This window comes from Xenopus laevis, chromosome 5S (assembly GCF_017654675.1).
Source record: "Xenopus laevis strain J_2021 chromosome 5S, Xenopus_laevis_v10.1, whole genome shotgun sequence".
NCBI classification, from domain to species: domain Eukaryota; kingdom Metazoa; phylum Chordata; class Amphibia; order Anura; family Pipidae; genus Xenopus; species Xenopus laevis.
Window position 1 is genome coordinate 138,690,367 of NC_054380.1, and position 21,802 is coordinate 138,712,168.

General features: G+C 42.1%; 1 protein-coding gene across 1 annotated transcript in view; it reads left to right on the forward strand.

Annotated features, from left to right (window-relative positions):
- The first annotated feature begins 291 nt into the window (after window positions 1–291).
- Window positions 292–21,802, forward strand: part of pnoc.S (prepronociceptin S homeolog) — a 43,837-nt gene continuing 22,326 nt past the window's right edge. Inside the window, exons 1-2 of the mRNA XM_018264820.2 lie at window positions 292–405; window positions 17,371–17,507. Of these exons, the coding sequence (XP_018120309.1) occupies window positions 17,382–17,507 (126 nt within the window). The 5' untranslated portion in view covers window positions 292–405; window positions 17,371–17,381. The remainder of the gene's footprint in view (window positions 406–17,370; window positions 17,508–21,802) is intronic.

The window sequence follows — 21,802 nt, forward strand, 5'->3', positions numbered from 1 at the left end:
AAGCAGCTATCATTTTGGCTACTGGTGCATGTAGAATGAAATCACTAGCCCCCCCGGGAACAAGACTGAACTAAAGCTAATGAATTGCCTGGTGTCCTACTGAATGTATTGGGAGATAACACATTACTTACAGCTGCCTCCCATTGACAGAACAGGAACTTGAAATTAGGATAGACGTCCACTTTATAGAGTTCCAGTGAAGGGATCTCAACGTCATGTCGTTTTCTTATTCTCCAAAAGACGAGGGGAACGGTATTGGTCTGTCATTCAGGAACCACGAGGGGGTGGAAACATTGAAGCATTCTATGGGAGTGAGTGAGGTGGGGGTGTTTCTGGGTATAAATATTCCACACTGTACAGTGAGACACATTTCAGAAGAGGTCCGACTACTGCCAACACCTTAAGGTAGGAAACTGCCTGACAATTGGAATAACTGTTTGGCTGGGGTTGGTGGTGGTCCATCAGTTTGCAGGGGAATTAGTTGTGCCCACCATGTGCCAGTGTTTCAGGCTGCAAAAATCACTTTGCTTGTGAGGTTGGAAAGAGACGAAGCAGTTTTTAGTGTTTAGTGTGGTTAGTGTTGCCTTAGGTTGCTTAGTAGCAGAGTAATCGCTGGAAGTGAGTGTTTCCTTCTGCTGCACAAAATAATGGGATAAAATAAATGTATTTATACAGGGAAGATATTGATGCTGCATTGACCCTTTAAGCATTACTAGATTTAATGATCTCATATCTCCTTGATGGGTTTGTGAATGTGTCTCTGCAGCAGACACTAAGTTGCACGCTGGAGTCAAGACTATTTGCCTTATCTCGGGAATAAGTCGCCTGGAGGCTCGGGGCAATGTGCCATAACCTTTCCAGAGGTCCCCGGTGCTGTTGTGGCTCCCACTGAGATGTTCCATTTAGTCGCTTGCACCCAGCAGAGCAAATTACTGATCATTATCAATTCATTTCAGTCCTGCATCACCAACCTTTTTTTTTTTTAATGGTTTTTCTGATTTTTTTTTTTTCCAAATCAAATTCCGGCTCGTTACTGAATGAAAAAGCTTTTGGAAAATTGGATCTTTAAGAGAGCTGTAAGGAGGGACGGGTGCCTCGGTGCTGCTGCTGTGTGTTTCTTATATGGAACCCAATCAATACTCACAGCAGCACTTTACAAATAAACTTGCACCCACTGCACAGGGCACGGCATAGGCTGCCAGCCACACGGAGCCACTGTATGCCGGAGGGGGGCATGTCATTTTAGTGGGATAATTAGCAAATCTAACTGGGGGTTTGTGCCGAATTTTTTTTTATCTGTGTACTAGAAAAACTTTAGTTTTAATGAATGATGTTGATTTGTTCCTATTGCCCCTTTAACGCACCCGTATAAGACTATATTTGCCTGTTTGATGTATATACCCTTCACTGCAGATGTATCACCCCCTTCCTACAACTGCTGCACCCCATAGTGTGGCAATTAGGGGACAGGATATCCACAAAAAAAAAGAAGGACGGCACTCTGGAAAAAAAGCAGGTTTCTTGCAGGGTCCTGCGGATAACAATCGCCTTACGCGTTTCGGGAATGTATCTCTTAATCATAGGGCCTATGATTAAAGGGATACTGTCATGGGAAAAAACATTTTTTTCAAAATGAATCAGTTAATAGTGCTGCTCCAGCAGAATTCTGCACTGAAATCCATTTCTCAAAATAGCAAACAGATTTTTTTATATTCAATTTTGAAATCTGACATGGGGCTAGACATATTGTCAATATCCCAGCTGCCCCAAGTCATGTGACTTGTGCTCTGATAAACTTCAATCACTCTTTACTGCTGTACTGCAAGTTGGACTGATATCACCCCTCCCTTTTCACCCCACGGCAGCCAAACAACAGAACAATGGGAAGGTAACCAGATAGCAGCTCCCTAACACAAGATAACAGCTGCCTGGTAGATCTAAGAACAACACTCAATAGTAAAATCCAGGTCCCACTGAGACACATTCAGTTACATTGAGAAGGAAAAACAACAGCCTGCCAGAAAGCATTTCTCTCCTTGTGCAGGCACAAGTCACATGACTGGGGGCAGCTGGGAAATTGACAGCGCAGAATTCTGCTGGAGCAGCACTATTAAGTGATTCATTTTGAAAAAAAATTTTTTTCCCATGACAGTATCCCTTTAAGGGAATCATTCCCGAAGCACGTAAGTCGATTGTTTTCTGCAGGACCCTGCAATAAACCTGCTTTTTTCCGGTGTGCCGTCCTTCTTTTATTGTGGATATTGTGTGGACAGTGGGGACGCTTTGGACAGAGCACCCAGACTTTTATGGGGGAGCAGCCACAGGAGAGAGAGTTTTTGAGCGGTGCCCTTTGTCTCTTTTGTAATTAGGGGACAGGGTTTCCCAATTTGGCTGCTCAGTTCTGAGGCATATTGTTGTTTCAGTGACACATACACAGATTAGTGTTGGCCAGATTGGGTTTCTGTTGCATATGGACATTGTGTTATCTGTGAAGAACATGGCAATGCAAATGGGAAATCTGTCAATGTAAATAACAAGGTAAAACAAGAGGTGAGAGTTTATGATGCTCGAGTTAAACAGAGCCAATATATCACTATACAGAATTCCTAGATACAATAAGGTGCTGGATAATGTGGATACACTACAGGCAGTAGGTAAGGACCACTCTGCCACAGAATGTGAGAATTTGAGCTAAGGTATATGTGTATAGCAGTGTATGTACAGCACCAGACAAAGTAAAGTCACAGAAGCTACTGTAGTTGAAGCGAGATGTGCGGACCCCAAAAGTAATTCTTGACATTTATAGGAGAAGGGAACAGGGAAACACAACATGGGCTGCCAGCCAGTAAGGTTTCCCTTCCCAATTCCAGTGATCCAGGCACCTGTGTTACAAAGATAACACTTTTTGCCTAATGATCACTAATTCCAGCCCTCAGCGCTGTTTCAGTTGGTCACTGTCCCAAAAGCCACCACAAGCTGACAGTTAGAGCAGAGCCTTGTTGCTCCCAAACAAGAGGGATTTACATGTCTATGGGTCAGGGCAAACAGGCAGTTCGGGAGATTAGTCGCCTCGAAGAAGAGGAGATTTGACGCCGGGAATCTGCCTGTGTGCCCTGACCGTTAAGGTGGCCATACGTCACAATAAGATCTGCTCAAATCTTTCCCCAATATGCCCACCAACAGCAGGGCGATATCAGGTTAATGCGAACGTTCGGCCCCAGGGCCAAATAATCAGATTACAATGAAGAGAATGGGCGCCGACATGTCGTAGGACCACATCAACTAGCCGATGTGGTCCTCAATCGCCAGAAAAATCAAACCTCCCCGATCGATATATGGCCAATTTTTGGCCTGATAAAAGAGACCCGTCAGAAGATAAACTGCCGAGTCTAAAGGACAGATATCGGCAGCTTTAATCTTCCCGTGTATGGCCACCATTACACTAATATACAGTATGTGCAAGTATTCAGGGCTACTGATATTAATGCCTTTAGTGCAGTGTTTCTCTGGGGAGTCTGAATCAACTAAACATTAATTAGGATTTGGGCAAAACTTGATGGAGCAGGTGCCTTAACTTCACTACTATGGAACTATCTCACAGCAAATGATACTATAGTGGCAGTTGGCATTTAGAGAGAACTTGCATTCTTCTACAGATGGACCTATTTTTTTTAGGGTGTAAGACCCTCTTTAACTCTTGTATCAGTGATTGTTTGTGTATGTAATCTGTATGTTTAATATATGCATCCATTTATTGTACAGAGTTGCGGAATATTTTAATTTATAAATAATAATATCATATCACGAACCTTTTGCTGGGACCTGTTATCCAGAATGCTTGGGATCTGGGGGTTTTCTGGATAACAGATCTTTCTGTAATATGGATTGTCATGCCTTAAGTGTGCTAGATATAATATAATGTATAAACATTAAATAAACCCAATAAGGATTAATTATATCTTAGTTGGGATCAAGTACAAGCTACTGTTTTATTATTACACAGAAAAAAAAATATTTTTTTAAAATTTGGATTATTTGGATAAAATGGAGTCTATGGGAGATGTTCCATAATTTGAAGCTTTCTGGATAACAGGTTTCCAGTAGTGATGGGCAAATAATTTCGCCTGGCACGAATTTGCAGCCAATCTCCGAAAAATTTGCAGACGAAATAAACATTTTGGACTCGCATCCAAAAAGTCGCCTATTGACTTAAACTCCAGCACCAAATTGAAGCGAGCGACTTTTCGGACGTGCGTCCAATATTGGACGCGGGCGTCAATTTCTGAGTTTTTCATGAATCTTTAGCCATTACGCGAAATTCGCCCATCACTTTTTTTCAGATAACGGATCCAATACCTGTATAAAAAGTGAATTTTGTAAAGTGTTAAAAAGGGTGGTAGCCAGTTAGGTGGTAAACTGCAAATAACCATGACAACGAATCAGATCATTGCTTTCATCTTTTAATTTGTTGTGGATTCATCAACATTTTTATTTTACTTACCTGCCGGGTGACTTGTGCCCGTTTCTTGCACTTGGCACAAACTTCTCTCCAAAGTCAGTTCCAGTTTTTTCCCGTAGACTTCAATAACGTTTTCACGTGATAAACCATGAGATACGTTTTTCTGAATTGAAATGCATCTCAAATTGAATTCTGTCCATGAGTTTTCATGTGATAAACCTTTTCCCCACTAAATTGAATGTAGCCCATTGTCTGCACTTCTGTTTGTAGAGCATGTGGACTGTACTGCATGGCCAGGAACCCAACAGAACCTCTAGCTAATGATAAAGTAGATGTAGTACAGATTGTTTTGTAAGACAGGGCCATCTAGTTGTACATTCCAGGGAATCCTATTGTAAAGTGAGGGCCACACAGATAACTTTGGCCACTGAGTATGACCCTAACTGATAGGGCTCTTCATAGGTTGATCTGAGTAGGATTTGGGTAAAAGTAGGAACATAAGCCACTAGAGTTTCACTGCTATAGTCCAAGAAAGGTTCTGGCAGGTTCAAAGGGGGCTTATTTAAAGCCTACCATTGGCCTAGCCAGTCTGTACCACTCATCTATGGGTGGCTCTGCAGTGGGACAGAGTCCGAGCTGATAATGTCACAGACATCATGGGCATGTTTATTCTGGTTTATTGCATGTTTTTGTTGCCAATATCTAACTGCTACTTGTATGGCATCGGTGGTTATGGAGCTACAAAAAATGCCGGTGGAGAATATGCCCCTTGTCCATGAGGGTTTACATTCCCAAAAACTGCCAAAAGCATCTCTAGTCCAACTGTAATATATACCTGCATATATAAGTTGCAATTAGATACTCCAGTTGGTTTAAGCCAATGATCCCCAACAAGTGGCTCATGGGCAACATGTTTCTCCTCAACCCCTTGGATGTTACTATCAGTGGCCTTAAAGCAGGTGCTTCATTTTTAATTCTTTGTTTGGGGTCAAGTTTTGGTGCATAAAAACAAGGTGTCCAGACAAACAGACTCTCCACTTTGTCGGATTTATGTTAACCACAATCCCTTGTTAGGAAACGGGCCTGCTAATACACAGTCATATGAAAAAGTTTGGGAACCCCTCTTAATTCTTTGGAGTTTTGTTTATCACTGGCTGAGCTTTTAAAATAGCAACTTCCATTTAATATATAACTTGCCTTATGGGAACAATAGTATTTCAGTAGTAACAATAACATTTATTGGATTAACAGAAAATATGCAATATACATGATAACAAAATTAGACAGGTGCATAAATTTGGGCACCTCAACAGAGATATTACATGAATACTTAGTTACAAATGTAACAGCCTCTAGACGCCTCCTATAGCCTTTGATGAGTGTCTGGATTCTGGATGTGGCTATTTCTGACCATTGGTCCATACAAAATCTCTCCAGTTCAGTTAAATTTGATGGCTGCCGAGCATGGACAGTCTGCTTCAAATCATCCCATAGATTTTCCATGATATTCAAGTTGAATATCATTCCATAATATTGTACTTGTGCCTTTGTAGATTTCCAAGTGAGTTTAGGTCATTGTCTTGTTGGAATATCCGACCCCTGCAGCGTAACTTCAACTTTGTGACTGATGCTTGAACATTATCCTGAAGAATTTGTTGATATTGGGTTGAATTCATCCGACCCTGGACTTTAACAAGGGCCCCAGTAGTCCCTGAACTAGTCACACAGCCCCTGAACTAGCCACACAGCCCCTGAACTAGTCACACAGCCCCTGAACTAGCCACACAGCCCCTGAACTAGCCACACAGCCCCACAGCATGATGGGACCTCCACCAAATGTGACAGTCGGTAGCAGGTGTTTTTCTTGGAATGCCGTGTTCTTCTTCCGCCATGTAAAGCGCTTTTTGTTATGACCAAATAACTCAATTTTTGTCTCATCAGTCCAAAGCACTTTGTTCCAAAATGACTGTGACTTGTCTAAATGATCTTTTCCATACAACAAGCGAGTGTGTTTGTGTGAGTGCAGAAAGGGCTTCTCATCCCCCTGCCATACACATGTTCTTTGTGCAAATTGTGCTGAATTGTAGAACGATGTACAGATACACCTGCATCTGCAGCAAGATGTTCTTGCAGGTCTTTGGAGATGATCTTTGGCTTGTCTGTAACATTCTCACAATCCTCCGCATATGCCGCTCCTGTATTTTTCTTGGCCTGTCAGACCTGGGTTTTACAGCAACTGTGCCTGTGGCCTTCCATTTCCTCATTACATTCCTTACAGTTGAAACTGACAGTTTAAACCTCTGAGATAACTTTTTGTAGCCTTCCCCTAAACCCTGATACTGAACAATCTTTGTTTTCAGATCTTTTGAGAGTTGCTTTGAGGATCCCCTGCTGTCACTCTTCAGAGGAGAGTCAAACAGAAGCACAACTTGCAATTGGTCACCTTAAATACCTTTTCTCATAATTGGACACACCTGCCTATGAAGTCCAAGGCTTAACCAGCTAATCCAACCAATTTGGTGTTGCCAGTAATCAGTATTGAGCAGTTACACGCATTCAAATTAGCAAAATTACAAGGGTACCCACATTTTTGCACAGCCAGTTTTTCACATTTGATTTAATTCCATACAACTGAATACTGCTTCTCTAAAAGTTTTTGTTCAGAAAACACCCCAGTACAGTAAATGAAAGATATATCACTGTTATCTTTTTTGTTGAAAATGGAGCCAATTATTATGCAGGCTGAGAGGGGTTCCCAAACTTTTTCATATGACTGTATATTTATTACATTTGAGATTAGAAAGTGTTGGAATAGAAAGGCAAATACAATAAAGCCAAAGAATTTATCATTTCATGTACATTGATGTATTATAGCAGGAAAATGTAGAGCGCCAGTGGGCACTGATTCATTTATATGTTTGTAACGCTATTTTGGTTACTGTCCCTTTAAATAATAGCTTCCTTGGCAATTCAGGGGCCCTGAGTCCCTTTTGCAAGTCGAAAAGTACTGGGAACTGGGAATCACAGCGCAGTGCCTCCACCTAGGGAGCACTGAGGAACTTACCTCAGAGGAATCCCCTAGGAAATAATAAACACACACTTTGCGGATAACAATATTTAACTTTATATAAACTGTAAAGTAGTAACTAATACACAAGTCACGCCTGTATGGGAATATAAGGGACACCACCTAAATCCCTATTAGGTTTTAACTATCTGTTCAAACACAGTTCTTATAGTATCACAGTCCCACTTGTCTGGAAGGGTTAAAAGCACACAGTTCAAATTGCAATGTCCCTTTCCCCAGAGCTCTTATTCCCCTGGTAGCGCTACCTTTCCCCAGAGTACCTTTTCCCTTGGAAAATAGCAGCTTCCCACGTAGCAGGCAAAATCACACAAGGCCTGTCTTCCTGTTAGGCTCAGTACTGTGGCAAATCCTCTCTTCAAGGGATTTATTCAGCAATCTCTCTCAGAGGCAGATCACAGTGGAAACTCTTCTCAAATGGCACTTTCCTCCTCTGAAGCTTTACCAGCGTGGCAGGGTCAGACAGCCTCTCTTCTGCACTCCTGGAGACTCACAGATCCAGCAGGGCCTACACACACAGCTTCACAGTCTGGCACACCCTCTCCTCCCAGGATGCACTGCGGTGTCCAGCCAATCAGGTCGCTCTCCAGCCTGTTACTGGGCTGAATGATGTCACAGACAGAAAAGCAGGGGAAGGATTTCTCTTCTCCCCTACATTCTCCCCTTGGACAAATCGGCAACGTCCTCGCTTGCCGTATGCCCTGGCATGCCTGGACAGCAAAACAGTCAAAAATGTCTTTATCACTATTGTTACCTGGGACCCTAACATTGGCCTTACCTGGAGACCTGCGCTCACCCAGACCCAGTACTTTAGATCTATCGGGGGTATCAAAGGTTTCAGGGGCCACCTTCATGCCAATAGGGTTCTCCACAGTAGTCTTCTCTCGACTCAACACCCTATCCTCTTCAGGGGAGTCACTCTCACAGACAGAAGGCTCATAATAAGACTTCTGTATGGTGGAAATTTTGTAAGTCTTACAACTTCGGGCCTGATGACCCATCACTTGGCACTTGTAACATCTCCCATGGAATCTTCTACGCCTACGGCGTACTTTACACAGTGCAGATTGGGTTTCACCTTCATCAGGAACTGGGCAGTTTGACTGGATGTGGCCAAGCTTTCCACACCGGTAACACGTAGGAACTCTCTTAGTTTCAGCTGGGGGTTTGGCTCTCTCAGACAATTGAGCTTTTAAGTCCTCCAACTCTTTGCGAAGTTTCTTGTTCTCTTCTGCAAATTTTGCTTCAGCAGGGGATTTCTCTGTATGCCCTGCAGTGGAACTCCGTTTGACCCTCACATAGGCATCAGCCTCCTCTCGCCGAACTCTCTCCATCAGAGCAACATACCCAGGGGGTAGCTTATCCTGGTAGTGTGCTCTAATTGTTATGGCAACAGGGTCACTATTCAGGGTCCCTCTTTTCAATTGGCAAATTCTCATAGAATCCATTTCATCGTCTGTAATTGCACCGCGGCTAAATAGCAGTCTCAGGCCTTGTTCTAGCCGCACAAGATAAGCAGACAAATCTTCCTTCTCTTTCTGGACGGTAGAGTGGAAGCGATAGAGCATCTCTGTAGCACTCTCTACAGGGCCAAACGTCACCTCCAGGACTTCAATCAGATCACCCGAAGTAGCATCGGGGTGACCGACCATATAGGACTTAACAACATCCACGGCAGGGCTGCGAAGACTTTCAAGGATCTTCCTTCTCATAGTAGTCTCGGGCCCAGTCCAATCTCTCACGGACACAACAGTGGAGTCTCTCCAACACTCAAAGGACTCTTCACCTGAGGGTACAGGATTGGTACCTGAAAACACTTTAAGTCTCTTAAAATTACCATTCCAGGCTAGCTGTGTCAGTTGGTCAGTAAGTTGTCCCAGCGCGCTCACAATCTCTGGGGTATCCAGCCGGCCACCAGAACTATGGTGACTCCCCTTGGAGACCACGCTCTCACAGGATGGACATCTCTTTATGTGACTCTTTTCAGCTGGCGAATCAAACAACGTCTTGTTCAGCTGCACACTCTCCGGTGCCTTCACTGCATACTGGGTAGTAAGGGCATCACCCTGGGAAGTTAACTCATCTGCGTCATCAGACATATCAGGCAGAACAATCTTCCAGGGCCCTTCACTTTCAGCATCAATATCAGGGGGAACACGGTCACGATCTATCTCTCTGGGGCTGTCTATAAGAACATTCAACAGGACCCCGGCAGAATCCCGCCGTGACGCAGCCACCCTTGGGCGGTAAAAAATCTGTTCCCCATCCAGAACTTGATAAATAAATTCTTCCTTCACTCTGGGCACCATGGGCCCAACAGCGGCAACCTTTCGGGGGTTAAGTCCCAATGCAGTACACCATTGGCGAACACTTTGTGGAGTTTCAAAGGCAGACATATTTTCATCAAACATCCCCAGCTTCCCAGTCGACATCTCAGCAGTGCCTCCAATGTAACGCTATTTTGGTTACTGTCCCTTTAAATAATAGCTTCCTTGGCAATTCAGGGGCCCTGAGTCCCTTTTGCAAGTCGAAAAGTACTGGGAACTGGGAAATCACAGCGCAGTGCCTCCACCTAGGGAGCACTGAGGAACTTACCTCAGAGGAATCCCCTAGGAAATAATAAACACACACTTTGCGGATAACAATATTTAACTTTATATAAACTGTAAAGTAGTAACTAATACACAAGTCACGCCTGTATGGGAATATAAGGGACACCACCTAAATCCCTATTAGGTTTTAACTATCTGTTCAAACACAGTTCTTATAGTATCACAGTCCCACTTGTCTGGAAGGGTTAAAAGCACACAGTTCAAATTGCAATGTCCCTTTCCCCAGAGCTCTTATTCCCCTGGTAGCGCTACCTTTCCCCAGAGTACCTTTTCCCTTGGAAAATAGCAGCTTCCCACGTAGCAGGCAAAATCACACAAGGCCTGTCTTCCTGTTAGGCTCAGTACTGTGGCAAATCCTCTCTTCAAGGGATTTATTCAGCAATCTCTCTCAGAGGCAGATCACAGTGGAAACTCTTCTCAAATGGCACTTTCCTCCTCTGAAGCTTTAGCAGCGTGGCAGGGTCAGACAGCCTCTCTTCTGCACTCCTGGAGACTCACAGATCCAGCAGGGCCTACACACACAGCTTCACAGTCTGGCACACCCTCTCCTCCCAGGATGCACTGCGGTGTCCAGCCAATCAGGTCGCTCTCCAGCCTGTTACTGGGCTGAATGATGTCACAGACAGAAAAGCAGGGGAAGGATTTCTCTTCTCCCCTACATGTTTATGAAAATGTCATATTACAAAAGTTTTAAAGGGCCCTAAATTCATTTTTTATGGCCCTGTATCTTCTGATTATGCCACTGGGCTCATTTTTTGTACTTACCTCCATTTCAGCAACAGGTGCTGCAAATTGTTATAGGGCAAATCACCTGCAGATTTATCAGTATCCAAGAAAGATTTAATCTCAGAGCAGTGATGTAACTGTATCATTACCGCTGATTTCAAGCTTCACCGGCGACATTCCCTCATTCTCCTGTGATTTTATGTCCTTATGGGAACATACGTCATCCATACTCACTCAGGGATGAGAATAGCTGCGGTTACCAAGAGTGAAACAGATCTGGCTAAATCTCACATTGGTTAAACCAAAATAGGAACTGTAAGAGGGATAAAAGAAAAAGAGAAAAACTAGCACTGATCCCATTTGCCTCAGCTTGCTAATAAAGGAGAACTTAAGCCTAACTAAAGAAGTAGGTAGTGTTGTACATGATGTTTTGTGCTTCTGTACCAGCCCAAGGCAACCACAGCCCTTTAGCAGTAAAGATCTGTGTCTCCAAAGATGCCCCAGTAGCTCCCCATCTTCTTTTCTGCTGATTCACTGCACATGCTCTGTGCTGCTGTCACTTACTGAGCTTAGGGAGCCACTCACAATATACAGTACACATAGAATAGAAATGTCACAATATAAGGCTGATTAGTAATTAATACACATAATTACTACATGGCAGCACAGAAACCAGTGCAATTAGCATCAGAATTGAATAATCAGCAAACCTGTAGCATCAGCTTATATTACAGCCAGGGAAGCTCATTTTCTGCTGGATAATTAGTGACGAGCCCTAAGCTTAGCTTCTCAACAGCCAATCAGAGCCCACTGAGCATGTGAGTGTCACAGACACTTTCCAAGATGGTGACCCCCTGTGACAAGTTTGAAGTCCTGGATCATTGCTGCTATTGACAAGCTCAAACTTTAGCCTCGTGCAATAAGTTCACTATATAAAATATGACACTTTTGGCCACATTCATTTTTATGGTTTAGTTATGCTTTAAAGGGGATGAATTTGTGGAGGAGGACCCTACATGCCTGGCGTTTCCCTGGGGTATAAGTACACCGCATACATAAGGCAAGGATTCTAGATCCCTTACTTGGATCCTCATCATGGATACAGGTAGAGATTTACATTCATAGCCTGGAGTTATCTGGCCTTGGTAGAAGAATGAGCTGAAAATGGAGACCCTGCGAGTGAATGTAAAATTGATGAGGGGGCTATTCTAAGTACTTTTGTCATTTACATTCATTATTTAGATGCACCGAATCTGGAATTGGGCCAGGATTCGGCGGTCGAATCCTTCTGCCGGCCAAACCAAATCCTAATTTTGAATATGCAAATTAGGGGCAGGGAGGAAAATTGTGTGATTTTGTGTCACAAAAAAAGAAAGTAAAAAATGTTTTCCCCTTTCCACCCCTAATTTGCATATTCGATTCGGTATTCAGACGAATCTTTCGCGAAAGATTCAGGGGTTCGGCCGAATCCAAAATAGTGGATTCAGTACATCCCTATTTTTTAGTTCCAAGATATTAAGAGATACATGTACTGTTAATATGAATGAATTTTGTTACAACAGCGCCACCTGCTGGTCATTTTCCCACCAGTCTGACCAGCAAGTAGTCAAGGAAGTTGTCAGGAGAAAGAAAGAGACTGATGTTCTTCTGCTTAGGAAAGATCTGAGAAAGGCTTATAATTTTATTCCTAAGCAGAAGAACATCAGCCTCTTTCTTTCTCCTGACAACTTCCTTGACTACTTGCTGGTCAGACTGGTTGGTGGCTCTTTCAGTGGTTTTTGAACTGTGTTTATTTAAACCAAACAACAGAACATACAGTAGTAGATCTTGTTTCTAACTGATCAGGAAAAGAGAGGGGACAGATGACCAGCAGTGACTGAGCAAGCCCAAACCAGTGACATTAAGGGCAGATTTAATAAGGTTCGAATGGTAAATTCAATTTTTTTTTGATCAAAACTCAACATAAATTCTAATTGAAAACCACCAACTTGAATTTGAATGTGAGATTTATCACATCTTGACCCTGGAAACAGTTCTAATTCAACTATTCTCCTCCTAAAACCTGCAGAGTTCATGTAGAAGTCAATGGTCAAGGTCCCTTGAACCATTTGAAGATGTTAATAGTAGCGATGAGCCAAATTTTTGCCACGTTTTGTTCAGAAAATGATGCCCCATAGACTCCATTGGGAGAAAAAAAAATTGTGCTTCAAAAAAAAGTTGCACTCTGAAAAAAATTGGACGTGCAAAAGTCACGTTTTTTCCCGGAGCTTTCGGTCAGGACTATTAGATTGTATTATAGACGTTGCAAATTTTTCATAATTAACATACCATTTGAATTGTGAATAAAATTTTAAAAAAATCACATTACTCTAAAATTCGACCCATTTTGTATAATAATTTTTTGGAAACCCTTCATCTCAATACCTATTATGGAACTTGATCCTCTGCGGCTGATTGGCAGGTTAGCCAGACAATCTTGGGGTGTATTTATATACACATGGTGCCGAATTCATCCGTCTCTCTCTGTAAATAACCGGGAGGTATTGAGTGCGGGCGAAGTGGTGGATATCTAACTGGGTATTGAAGGGTATTGAATCTATTGATTAGGCGGGTCTAAGGCCCATTACACCCTTTACTTACCTCCAGTCTACTCCAAAGTGATACTAACGAGAAGCCGGTTATGCAGGTCCATGATCTACGTGGCAGATCGCAGGCTACCTACTTCTAGTTGAAAGTATTGGTGTGGTGTATGGCGGAGCTCCTGAGCTTTACCAAGAAAAGAAGGGAGTAAAAGAAGATACAGACCCTATAAAGAGTTGGGGAACTTTCATGGAGCTGTTTTACAGCGAAAATGAGGGAGTAAGATAATCCAGTCCCAATAAAGAGTTGGGGATCTTTCAAGGAGCTCCATTAACAAGAAGAGGAGGCAGAAAAAGACGATCCAGTCCCAAAAAAGTGTTGGGGATCTTTCAAGGAGTTCCATTACCAAGAAAATGAGGGCGTAAAAGAAGATCCAATCCCAATAAAGAGTTGGGCATCTCTTAAGGAGAACCATTACCAAGAAGCGGAGGGAGTAATAGAAGATCCAATCCCAATAAAGTGTTGGGGATCTTTCAAGGAGAACCATTACCAAGAAGAGGAGCAGGGAGTAAAAGAAGATCCAGTCCCAATAAAGAGTTGGGCATCTCTTAAGGAGCTCCATTACCAAGAAGAGAGTAAAAAAATAAACTAATCTAATAAAGAAAGACTTCTTTTAATGATATTAAATGAAAAATAGTGGTACAGATTTTTTAATTGATCATATTCAGAAAGTTTCTTGTTACAATGAAATAAAGTTCTAACTTTGTGGCTCGGAATAGAGTTGGGGGGTTGAACTTGATGAACGTGTACCTTTTTTCAACCAAACTTTACTATAAACAAACTGAACATTTGGGAAATGGGTGGTCCCTTAGCTGGATGTGTCACAACGTAAAACTGAATCAGAGAAGGCAAAACCCAACTAAAAATAAGGAGCATTGTATATGCTACTACAGGTATGGGACCTGTTATCCAGAATGCTCAGGACCTGGGGCTTTCCTGACAACAGATCTTTCCGTAATTTGGATCTTCATATCTTAAGTATACAGGTATGGGACCTGTTATCCAGAATGCTCAGGACCTGTTTTTTTCTGGATAATGGATCTTTCCGTAATTTGGGTCTTCATGCCTTAAGTCTACTAGAAAATCATATAAACATTAAATAAACCCAATAGGCTGGTTTTGCCTCCAATAAGGATTAATTATATCTTAGTTGGGATCAAGTACAAGCGACTGTTTTATTATTACAGAGAAAAAGGAAATCATTTTTAAAAATTTGGTTTATTTGGATAAAATGGAGTCTATGGGAGACAGCCTTTCTGTAATTTGGAACTTTCTGGATAACCGGTTTCTGGATAACGGTTCCCATACCTGTACTACTTCTTTATAAACGACTTGTTACAGGCCCCGCCCACTTATCCATCACTCTATTTGGATGTACCATATGATATAACTTAATCCAATTCCACCGAGATATGAGGAACGTCTCAAATAAACTGCCTGTTCTTTATAACTGGAATCAGTCTGTGTTTCAACTGCCAAATAAGATCAGACATGGGGACTTAAATATTCCTAATAATTTCACAGCCGCTTAATATTGGGCCAGAAACAGATTTGCGAAGTGTAAAGATCTGGCAAACGAGGCGTGATTATTGCTTTTGTTATGAAAATATGTCCCTGGAGGGATTTTTCTGATAATTGGCAGATTAAACTACTGTCGGATAAAAAAGTACAATTTATTATAATGTCTGCTTAGTTACAGCCCTGCTTTATTTGAATGCGGATCTAACCCAATCTTTGAAGGGCTCAGTCCAGACCTGGTTAAATATTATCTTACATAATTAGAAACTTATTAGTAAGGAGGCTTTTTGTATTAAGTTTAATAAAGTTGTAACCGACTCTCTTACCACCTAAAATAAATGTCACTGTTATAGTTGCCCCTGTGTGAGCCCCTCTGAGCAAAGTGGAAGACCCCAGTTGCCAGGATGGGTGTAGAAAATAGTGGATGAATATTGAATTAGGGATGCACCATATCCAGGATTCGGTTCGGGATTCGGCTGAATCCTTGTGCCTGGCCGAACCGAATCCGAATCCTAATTATGTAAATTAGGGGCGAGTAGTGAAATCACGTGATTTTTCGTCACAAAAGAATAATTTTTTCCACTTTTTCCTTTCCTGGCCCTAATTTGCATATGCAAATAAGGATTCGGATTCGGTATTCAGCCGTATCTTTCAACAAGGAATCGGGGATTCGGTTGAATCCCAAATAGTGGATTCGGTGCATCGCTATATTGAATACCCCTCATTCTGTCACATTGTGAACCAGGGCAGCCATCAGGGGGGGACAGGGGGGAGAGTTGTAGGGGGCCCCAAGGGTAAGGGGGGGCACTTTCTTGATTAGCCGGGCCCCCCTGCTTTCTGAGAGCTGCTGACTCTGGGAAGGCAGGGCAGGAGCACAAGGGGAGGTATCTTCTGTCCAATACTTCCCCTCATTGGTCACTGAGTTTAAGTCCCGGTTGAGCTGCTCAGGGATTGAATAGCTGAGGGTTGAACTTCCCCTCCAGCTCATCCAATCACCATGCAACTTTGAAATTCTGTGACCAATAAGGGAAGAAAATGCTGTCACTGGAAGAAGATGCAGCCACCTGTGCTCCCCTCCTCCCTCCTGAAGTTGGCAGCTCACTGACAGCAGGTGGGCCACACTAATGAAGTAAGTGTAACATGGCAAGGCCCCCCTAAAGGTAACCCTTTGTGGTCCCTGTTGTGTGGTGGGGCCCTGGGCACCAAATTCTTTTTAAACTTCTGGGGGGGCAAGTTTTTTTGGGGCATGGACGTTTAAGGGGGGCCCTGGCCACCAATTTTCTTATAACGTGGGGGCCCAATTTTTTTCCCCATGTGGGGTCCTAGCCACCAATATTTTTAATGGGGGGGGCCCTGACCACAAATTTTTTATAAAATGGGGGGGCCCTGACCACCAATATTTTTTTATTAACATGTGGGAACCAGAGCAACCAATGTTTTTTTTTTTTTTTAGTGTGTGGTGGGGGGTGGACTTGTGGGGTGGGGAGGGCAGACCCGTAGGTGGGGCTTCTGGTGGGCGCAGCCCAGGACATTTTTTCGTATGGGGCCCTGCAATTTCTGATGGCAGCCCTGTTGTGAACCCCTAGCCCATATGTCAATTTCAGTTAGTATCTGTTTATTTGCTGTGTTGGATATTCTTGTAACACTTTAGACGCCCATTCTCACAATATGAGTAGAAAATCTGTATATATATATTTGTCATTGTCAATCATGTTCTGTATTACACGTACTATACATGTCTCAACTCCTTATTATATGGAGAGTGTCATTCCTTAAAGGAGAAGGAAAGCTACCAAGGCAGTTTTTTTTTTGCCAATACATTAGCCACAATAGTACAAGCTATAACACCATTTTTGTTCTTTAGAATGCTTTACCATACCTGATTAAACAGCTCTAGAAGCTCTCTCTGTTTGTTTAGGATAGCAGCTGCCATATTAGCTTGGTGTAACATCACTTCCTGCCTGAATCTCTCCCTGCTCACTCATAGCTCTGTGCTCAGATGACAGCAGGGAGGGGAGGAAGGAGGGGGAGAGAGGAGCAAACTGAGCATGCTCAAGCCCTAGCCCTGGAGGTTTAAGCTGAAAACAGGAAGTCTGATACAGAAGCCCATGAGTACACAATAGAAGGAAAGAAATGTGCTGTTTCTTTTGACAGAGGACTCAGATCAGCATTACATTGAGGGGTTACTGGTGTATTTATATAGACCTTTCTGATAAAGTTGAGTTTTAGCCTTTCCTTCCCCTTTAATTCCTATAGGTAGAAAGGTGAGCTACACAGTGTAATCCCAAAAAAAGCAGCCCCAGCAATGATATCTTTGTGTTTCCCTCCAGCTCTGTGTGCCATGATGAAGGCTCTTCAGTGGAATATAGTGCTGCTGTGCATGCTGGGAAATGTGCTGTGTGACTGCCAGAAAGACTGCATGACGTGCAACAAGCACCTGTACAAACAGCACAACTTCAACACTCTGGTAAGTCAATATGACAACATAGTGATGGTGATAATATAATAATAATAATAATATAATATAATATCCCCAATGTAGTAACCCCAGAGATTCAGACATTATTCTAATTGCAATGCACTGATCACGGCTCATTATTAATTGGTTGCTATGGGTATTTGCAATGGATTTGCCCAGTGTTTATTGCCTGTAATATTGATATATTGTGACAGTGTGGAAAAGTGAGGTTTCTTGGTGCATGATTAGAGCTGCAGTAGTTGGTATGATTGGAGTTCCATTTTTACCTGGTAATTACTCTGCAGAGCTTTTATATTTAATAGGTAAGATCAGGGATCCCCAACCTTTTGTACCCGTGAGCAACATTCAGAAGAAAAAGGAGCAACACAAGCTTGAAAAATGTTCTTGGGGTGGCAAATAAGGGCTGTGATTGGCCATTTGGTAACCCCTATGTGGATGGCCAACCTACATTGAGACTCTGTTTGGCAGTACACCTGGTTTTTATACAACCAAAACTTGCCTCCAAGCCTGGAATTTAAAAATAATCACCTGCTTTGAGGCCACTGGGAGCAACATCCAAGGGGTTGGAGAGCAACATGTTACTCACGAGCTACTGGTTGGGGATCACTGGGTAAGATTGTTTGGGTGGAGAGAGACCCTTTGTCCTCTGGTGGAAAGGTCAGCAGTCTGTATTTTGCTTCTAATTCTTGGTGCTTTATTCCTGTTTAAATGCACATACATAGGTTCAACAGTCACCCTGTTAAAGTTTCGGGGATATTGGGTTAGGGTGATGGGGTACCCCTCTCTACCATGATTGGTGTATGCCCAGACTGTGCTGTACATATGCAAACTGGTAAGGGTAGCGGCAGTTGAAGGGCTGGTGCTGTAGTGATGTTCAAGCTGACCCAAAACCTGCAGCGACCAATGGGTTGACAACTAGTTGGGCAGGTTAGCTTTGGGTGTGGGATAAGGTTTTTTGAGTTAGGTTCAGTGTGGTTTAAGGTTTTGTGGGTTAGGGTCAGGTGCAGGATAAGGTTTTATGGGTTAGGTTTTGGCGAAGGTTTTGCTGGTTAGGGTCGGCATAGGATTTTGCGGGTTAGTGTCCAGGGCAGAATAAGATTTTGCTGGTTAGGGTCAGGTGTGGGATAAAGTTTTGTGGGTTATGGTTAGTGTAGGAAAAGGTTTTGGAGGTTAGGGTCAGGTGTGGGATAAAGTTTTGTGGGTTAGGGTTAGTGTAGGATAAGGTTTTGGAGGTTAGGGTCAGGTGTGGGATTTGTGGGTTAGTGTGTAGGATAAGGTTTTGGAGGTTAGGGTCAGGTGTGGGTTGAGTTGTAGCTGACCTGCACATCTCTACGGTGCTGCCCTAGGCAAAAAAATAAGTTGATTGTTATTTTGAAAATAGATAACTGGGAAGTGTCTCTACTTTCTTTACTCTTATCTTTAAAGCTCTATTAAAACTCTTCAGCTAATGGCACACAAACTGCTGAATCCACCAAATTGTAAGAGGTAAAAAGGAAAGGAATATCTGCTGATCTTGACCAATAAGAAGCGCTTGGTTTATAGCCATTGAGTTTATTGCCTGGAAAGTCAAACATCTACTTTTTTCTCCCAACCCTTAATCTTGTGGGTGAAGAGATAATTGGTTTCCACTATAATGGAGGGTGATTGGAACTGTCTGAAAAGCCTCAATTCAGAATATAAGGACTAACAAAGGCAGACGTTGCACAAATAACATTGTGTTTGTTTGGAGGAAATTGACCTAATGATATTTCTGTCTTTTTTTCTCATCAAGGCATCATGATATTTAGTAATTCTTATTTTCTTTCCTTTGGCAAAATATCTTTTATATAAATACAGGGTTTTTATTTTTTAAACAAAACATAGTAAATGATTTGTATTGCTTTGTTTGTAGACTCCGCAAATGACGCTGTTATATGTATTATTGAAAGATACACACATATATATATATATACCTTCGAAGGGATGCCAGCACTCACGATAAAAGGTGATAAATCACCTGGGTGCACGATCAGCAAATTAAATAATACAAATCGAAGAAGAGGATCAGCACTCACAGGACTTAGAAAAATCAAATAAAAATTTATTCAAGAACTATGGACTAACGTTTCGGCCCGTCCAGGGCCTTTCTCAAAGTGAGAAATTTTTATTTGATTTTGTGTGAGTGTTGATCCTCTTCTTCGATTTGTATTATATATATATGTATATATCCAGTCTTATTTCATATCCTCCCCCCCCAGCAGCCAAACAACAGAACAATGGGAAGGTAACCAGATAGCAGCTCCCTAACACAAGATAACAGCTGCCTGGTAGATCTAAGAACAACACTCAATAGTAAAATCCAGGTCCCACTGAGACACATTCAGTTACATTGAGAAGGAAAAACAGCAGCCTGCCAGAAAGCATTTCTCTCCTAAAGTGCAGGCACAAGTCACATGACTGGGGGCAGCTGGGAAATTGACAATATGTCTAGCCCCATGTCAGATTTCAAAACTGAATATAAAAAAATCTGTTTGCTCTTTTGAGAAATGGATTTCAGTGCAGAATTCTGCTGGAGTAGTACTATTAACTGGTGCATTAAAAAAAAAAAAACATGTTTTCCGATGACAGGATCCCTTTAAGGAAATGATAAATTGGAACCAAATGTAATTTTTGTCTCTGCGTGATTCCGTCACGTAACCTGCGGGGAGTTACTAATGCAATCTGCACTGCTCAGTTATATCAATTGCTGTTTTGATTTGAAGCTGGATGCAGGTGCAAGGGCAAATGACGCATTCGCAACAGTCTATCCTTTACCCTGACAAATAGACAAGTCGAATTTTCCTTTCGTTCCTCGAGTGAGGCTTTAACTCTTAATCCTCATTACAGCTGTCCAATTCATTCTCACCGGTGATACAGATAGTTATTGACAATAAATCACAACAACATATTTCTTTTTTCTTTTTTTTGCATTTTACTTTAACAAATACAGGAAAGAAAGAAATGCACAAAATGAAAGAAAAACTAAAGGGACAATTAAGTTGCCACATAATCATCAGCATTGTAGATTGAAGTCATAGTGGGTGTCTTCCATTTCCAGCAACAGGCCCCAAATTGCCTCTAACTTTTTTGGGCAACACTGAGCTCGGGAACCTGTTTCAGCACATCTACCCACACCTCCTCCGCTAGTCCTGGAACATCTCTAGACCATTTCTCTCTCATTTTGGCCAAGAGATCTGGACATTCCTAGACATAGTATGGCATAAAGCCAAATTGTTGGTTTCTTGAGATCTTCTCTAATCAAATACACCTCTAGAGTAGCGTCCACGATGTGTTTTTAATCAGTCTACTTACATAAGCCACAGTTTCAAACTTTGTTGTTGAAAATATAATATGAAAATGTAACAATTAGCAGCACAAATGCTTTTAGGCTTGTCATATATGGCAGCACCAGTATGGCACCGTTGCTGATTAAAATCGTGGTGATTTTTATGAGGCATGATTGCCGGCAATGCACTGGCATTTTATACAATCTTAAAGGGATCCTGTCATCGGAAAACATGTTTTTTTCAAAATGAATCAGTTAATAGTGCTGCTCCAGCAGAATTCTGCACTGAAATCCATTTCTCAAAAGAGCAAACAGATTTTTTTATATTCAATTTTGAAATCTGACATGGGGCTAGACATATTGTCAATTTCCCAGCTGCCCCAAGTCATGTGACTTGTGCCTGCACTTTAGGAGAGAAATGCTTTCTGGCAGGCTGCTGTTTTTCCTTCTCAATGTAACTGAATGTGTCTCAGTGGGACATGGGTTTTACTATTGAGTGTTGTTCTTAGATCTACCAGGCAGCTGTTATCTTGTGTTAGGGAGCTGTTATCTGATTACCTTCCCATTGTTCTGTTGTTTGGCTGCTGGGGGGAAAAGGGAGGGGGGTGATATCACTCCAACTTGCAGTACAGCAGTAAAGAGTGATTGAAGTTTATCAGAGCACACGTCACATGACTTGGGGCAGCTGGGAAATTGACAATATGTCTAGCCCCATGTCAGATTTCAAAATTGAATATAAAAAAATCTGTTTGCTCTTTTGAGAAATGGATTTCAGTGCAGAATTCTGCTGGAGCAGCACTATTAACTGATTCATTTTGAAAAAAAAAATTTCTCCCATGACAGTATCCCTTTAAGCTTTGTGGAGCCAGATTTAAGATCAATGAGGCCAGAATCTTTAGCTAATCAGACCAAATCCTATTTTATAATAATTAAAAGATTTACAGTTTGACTTATGTGGCTGATGAACAACCTCTGTAAA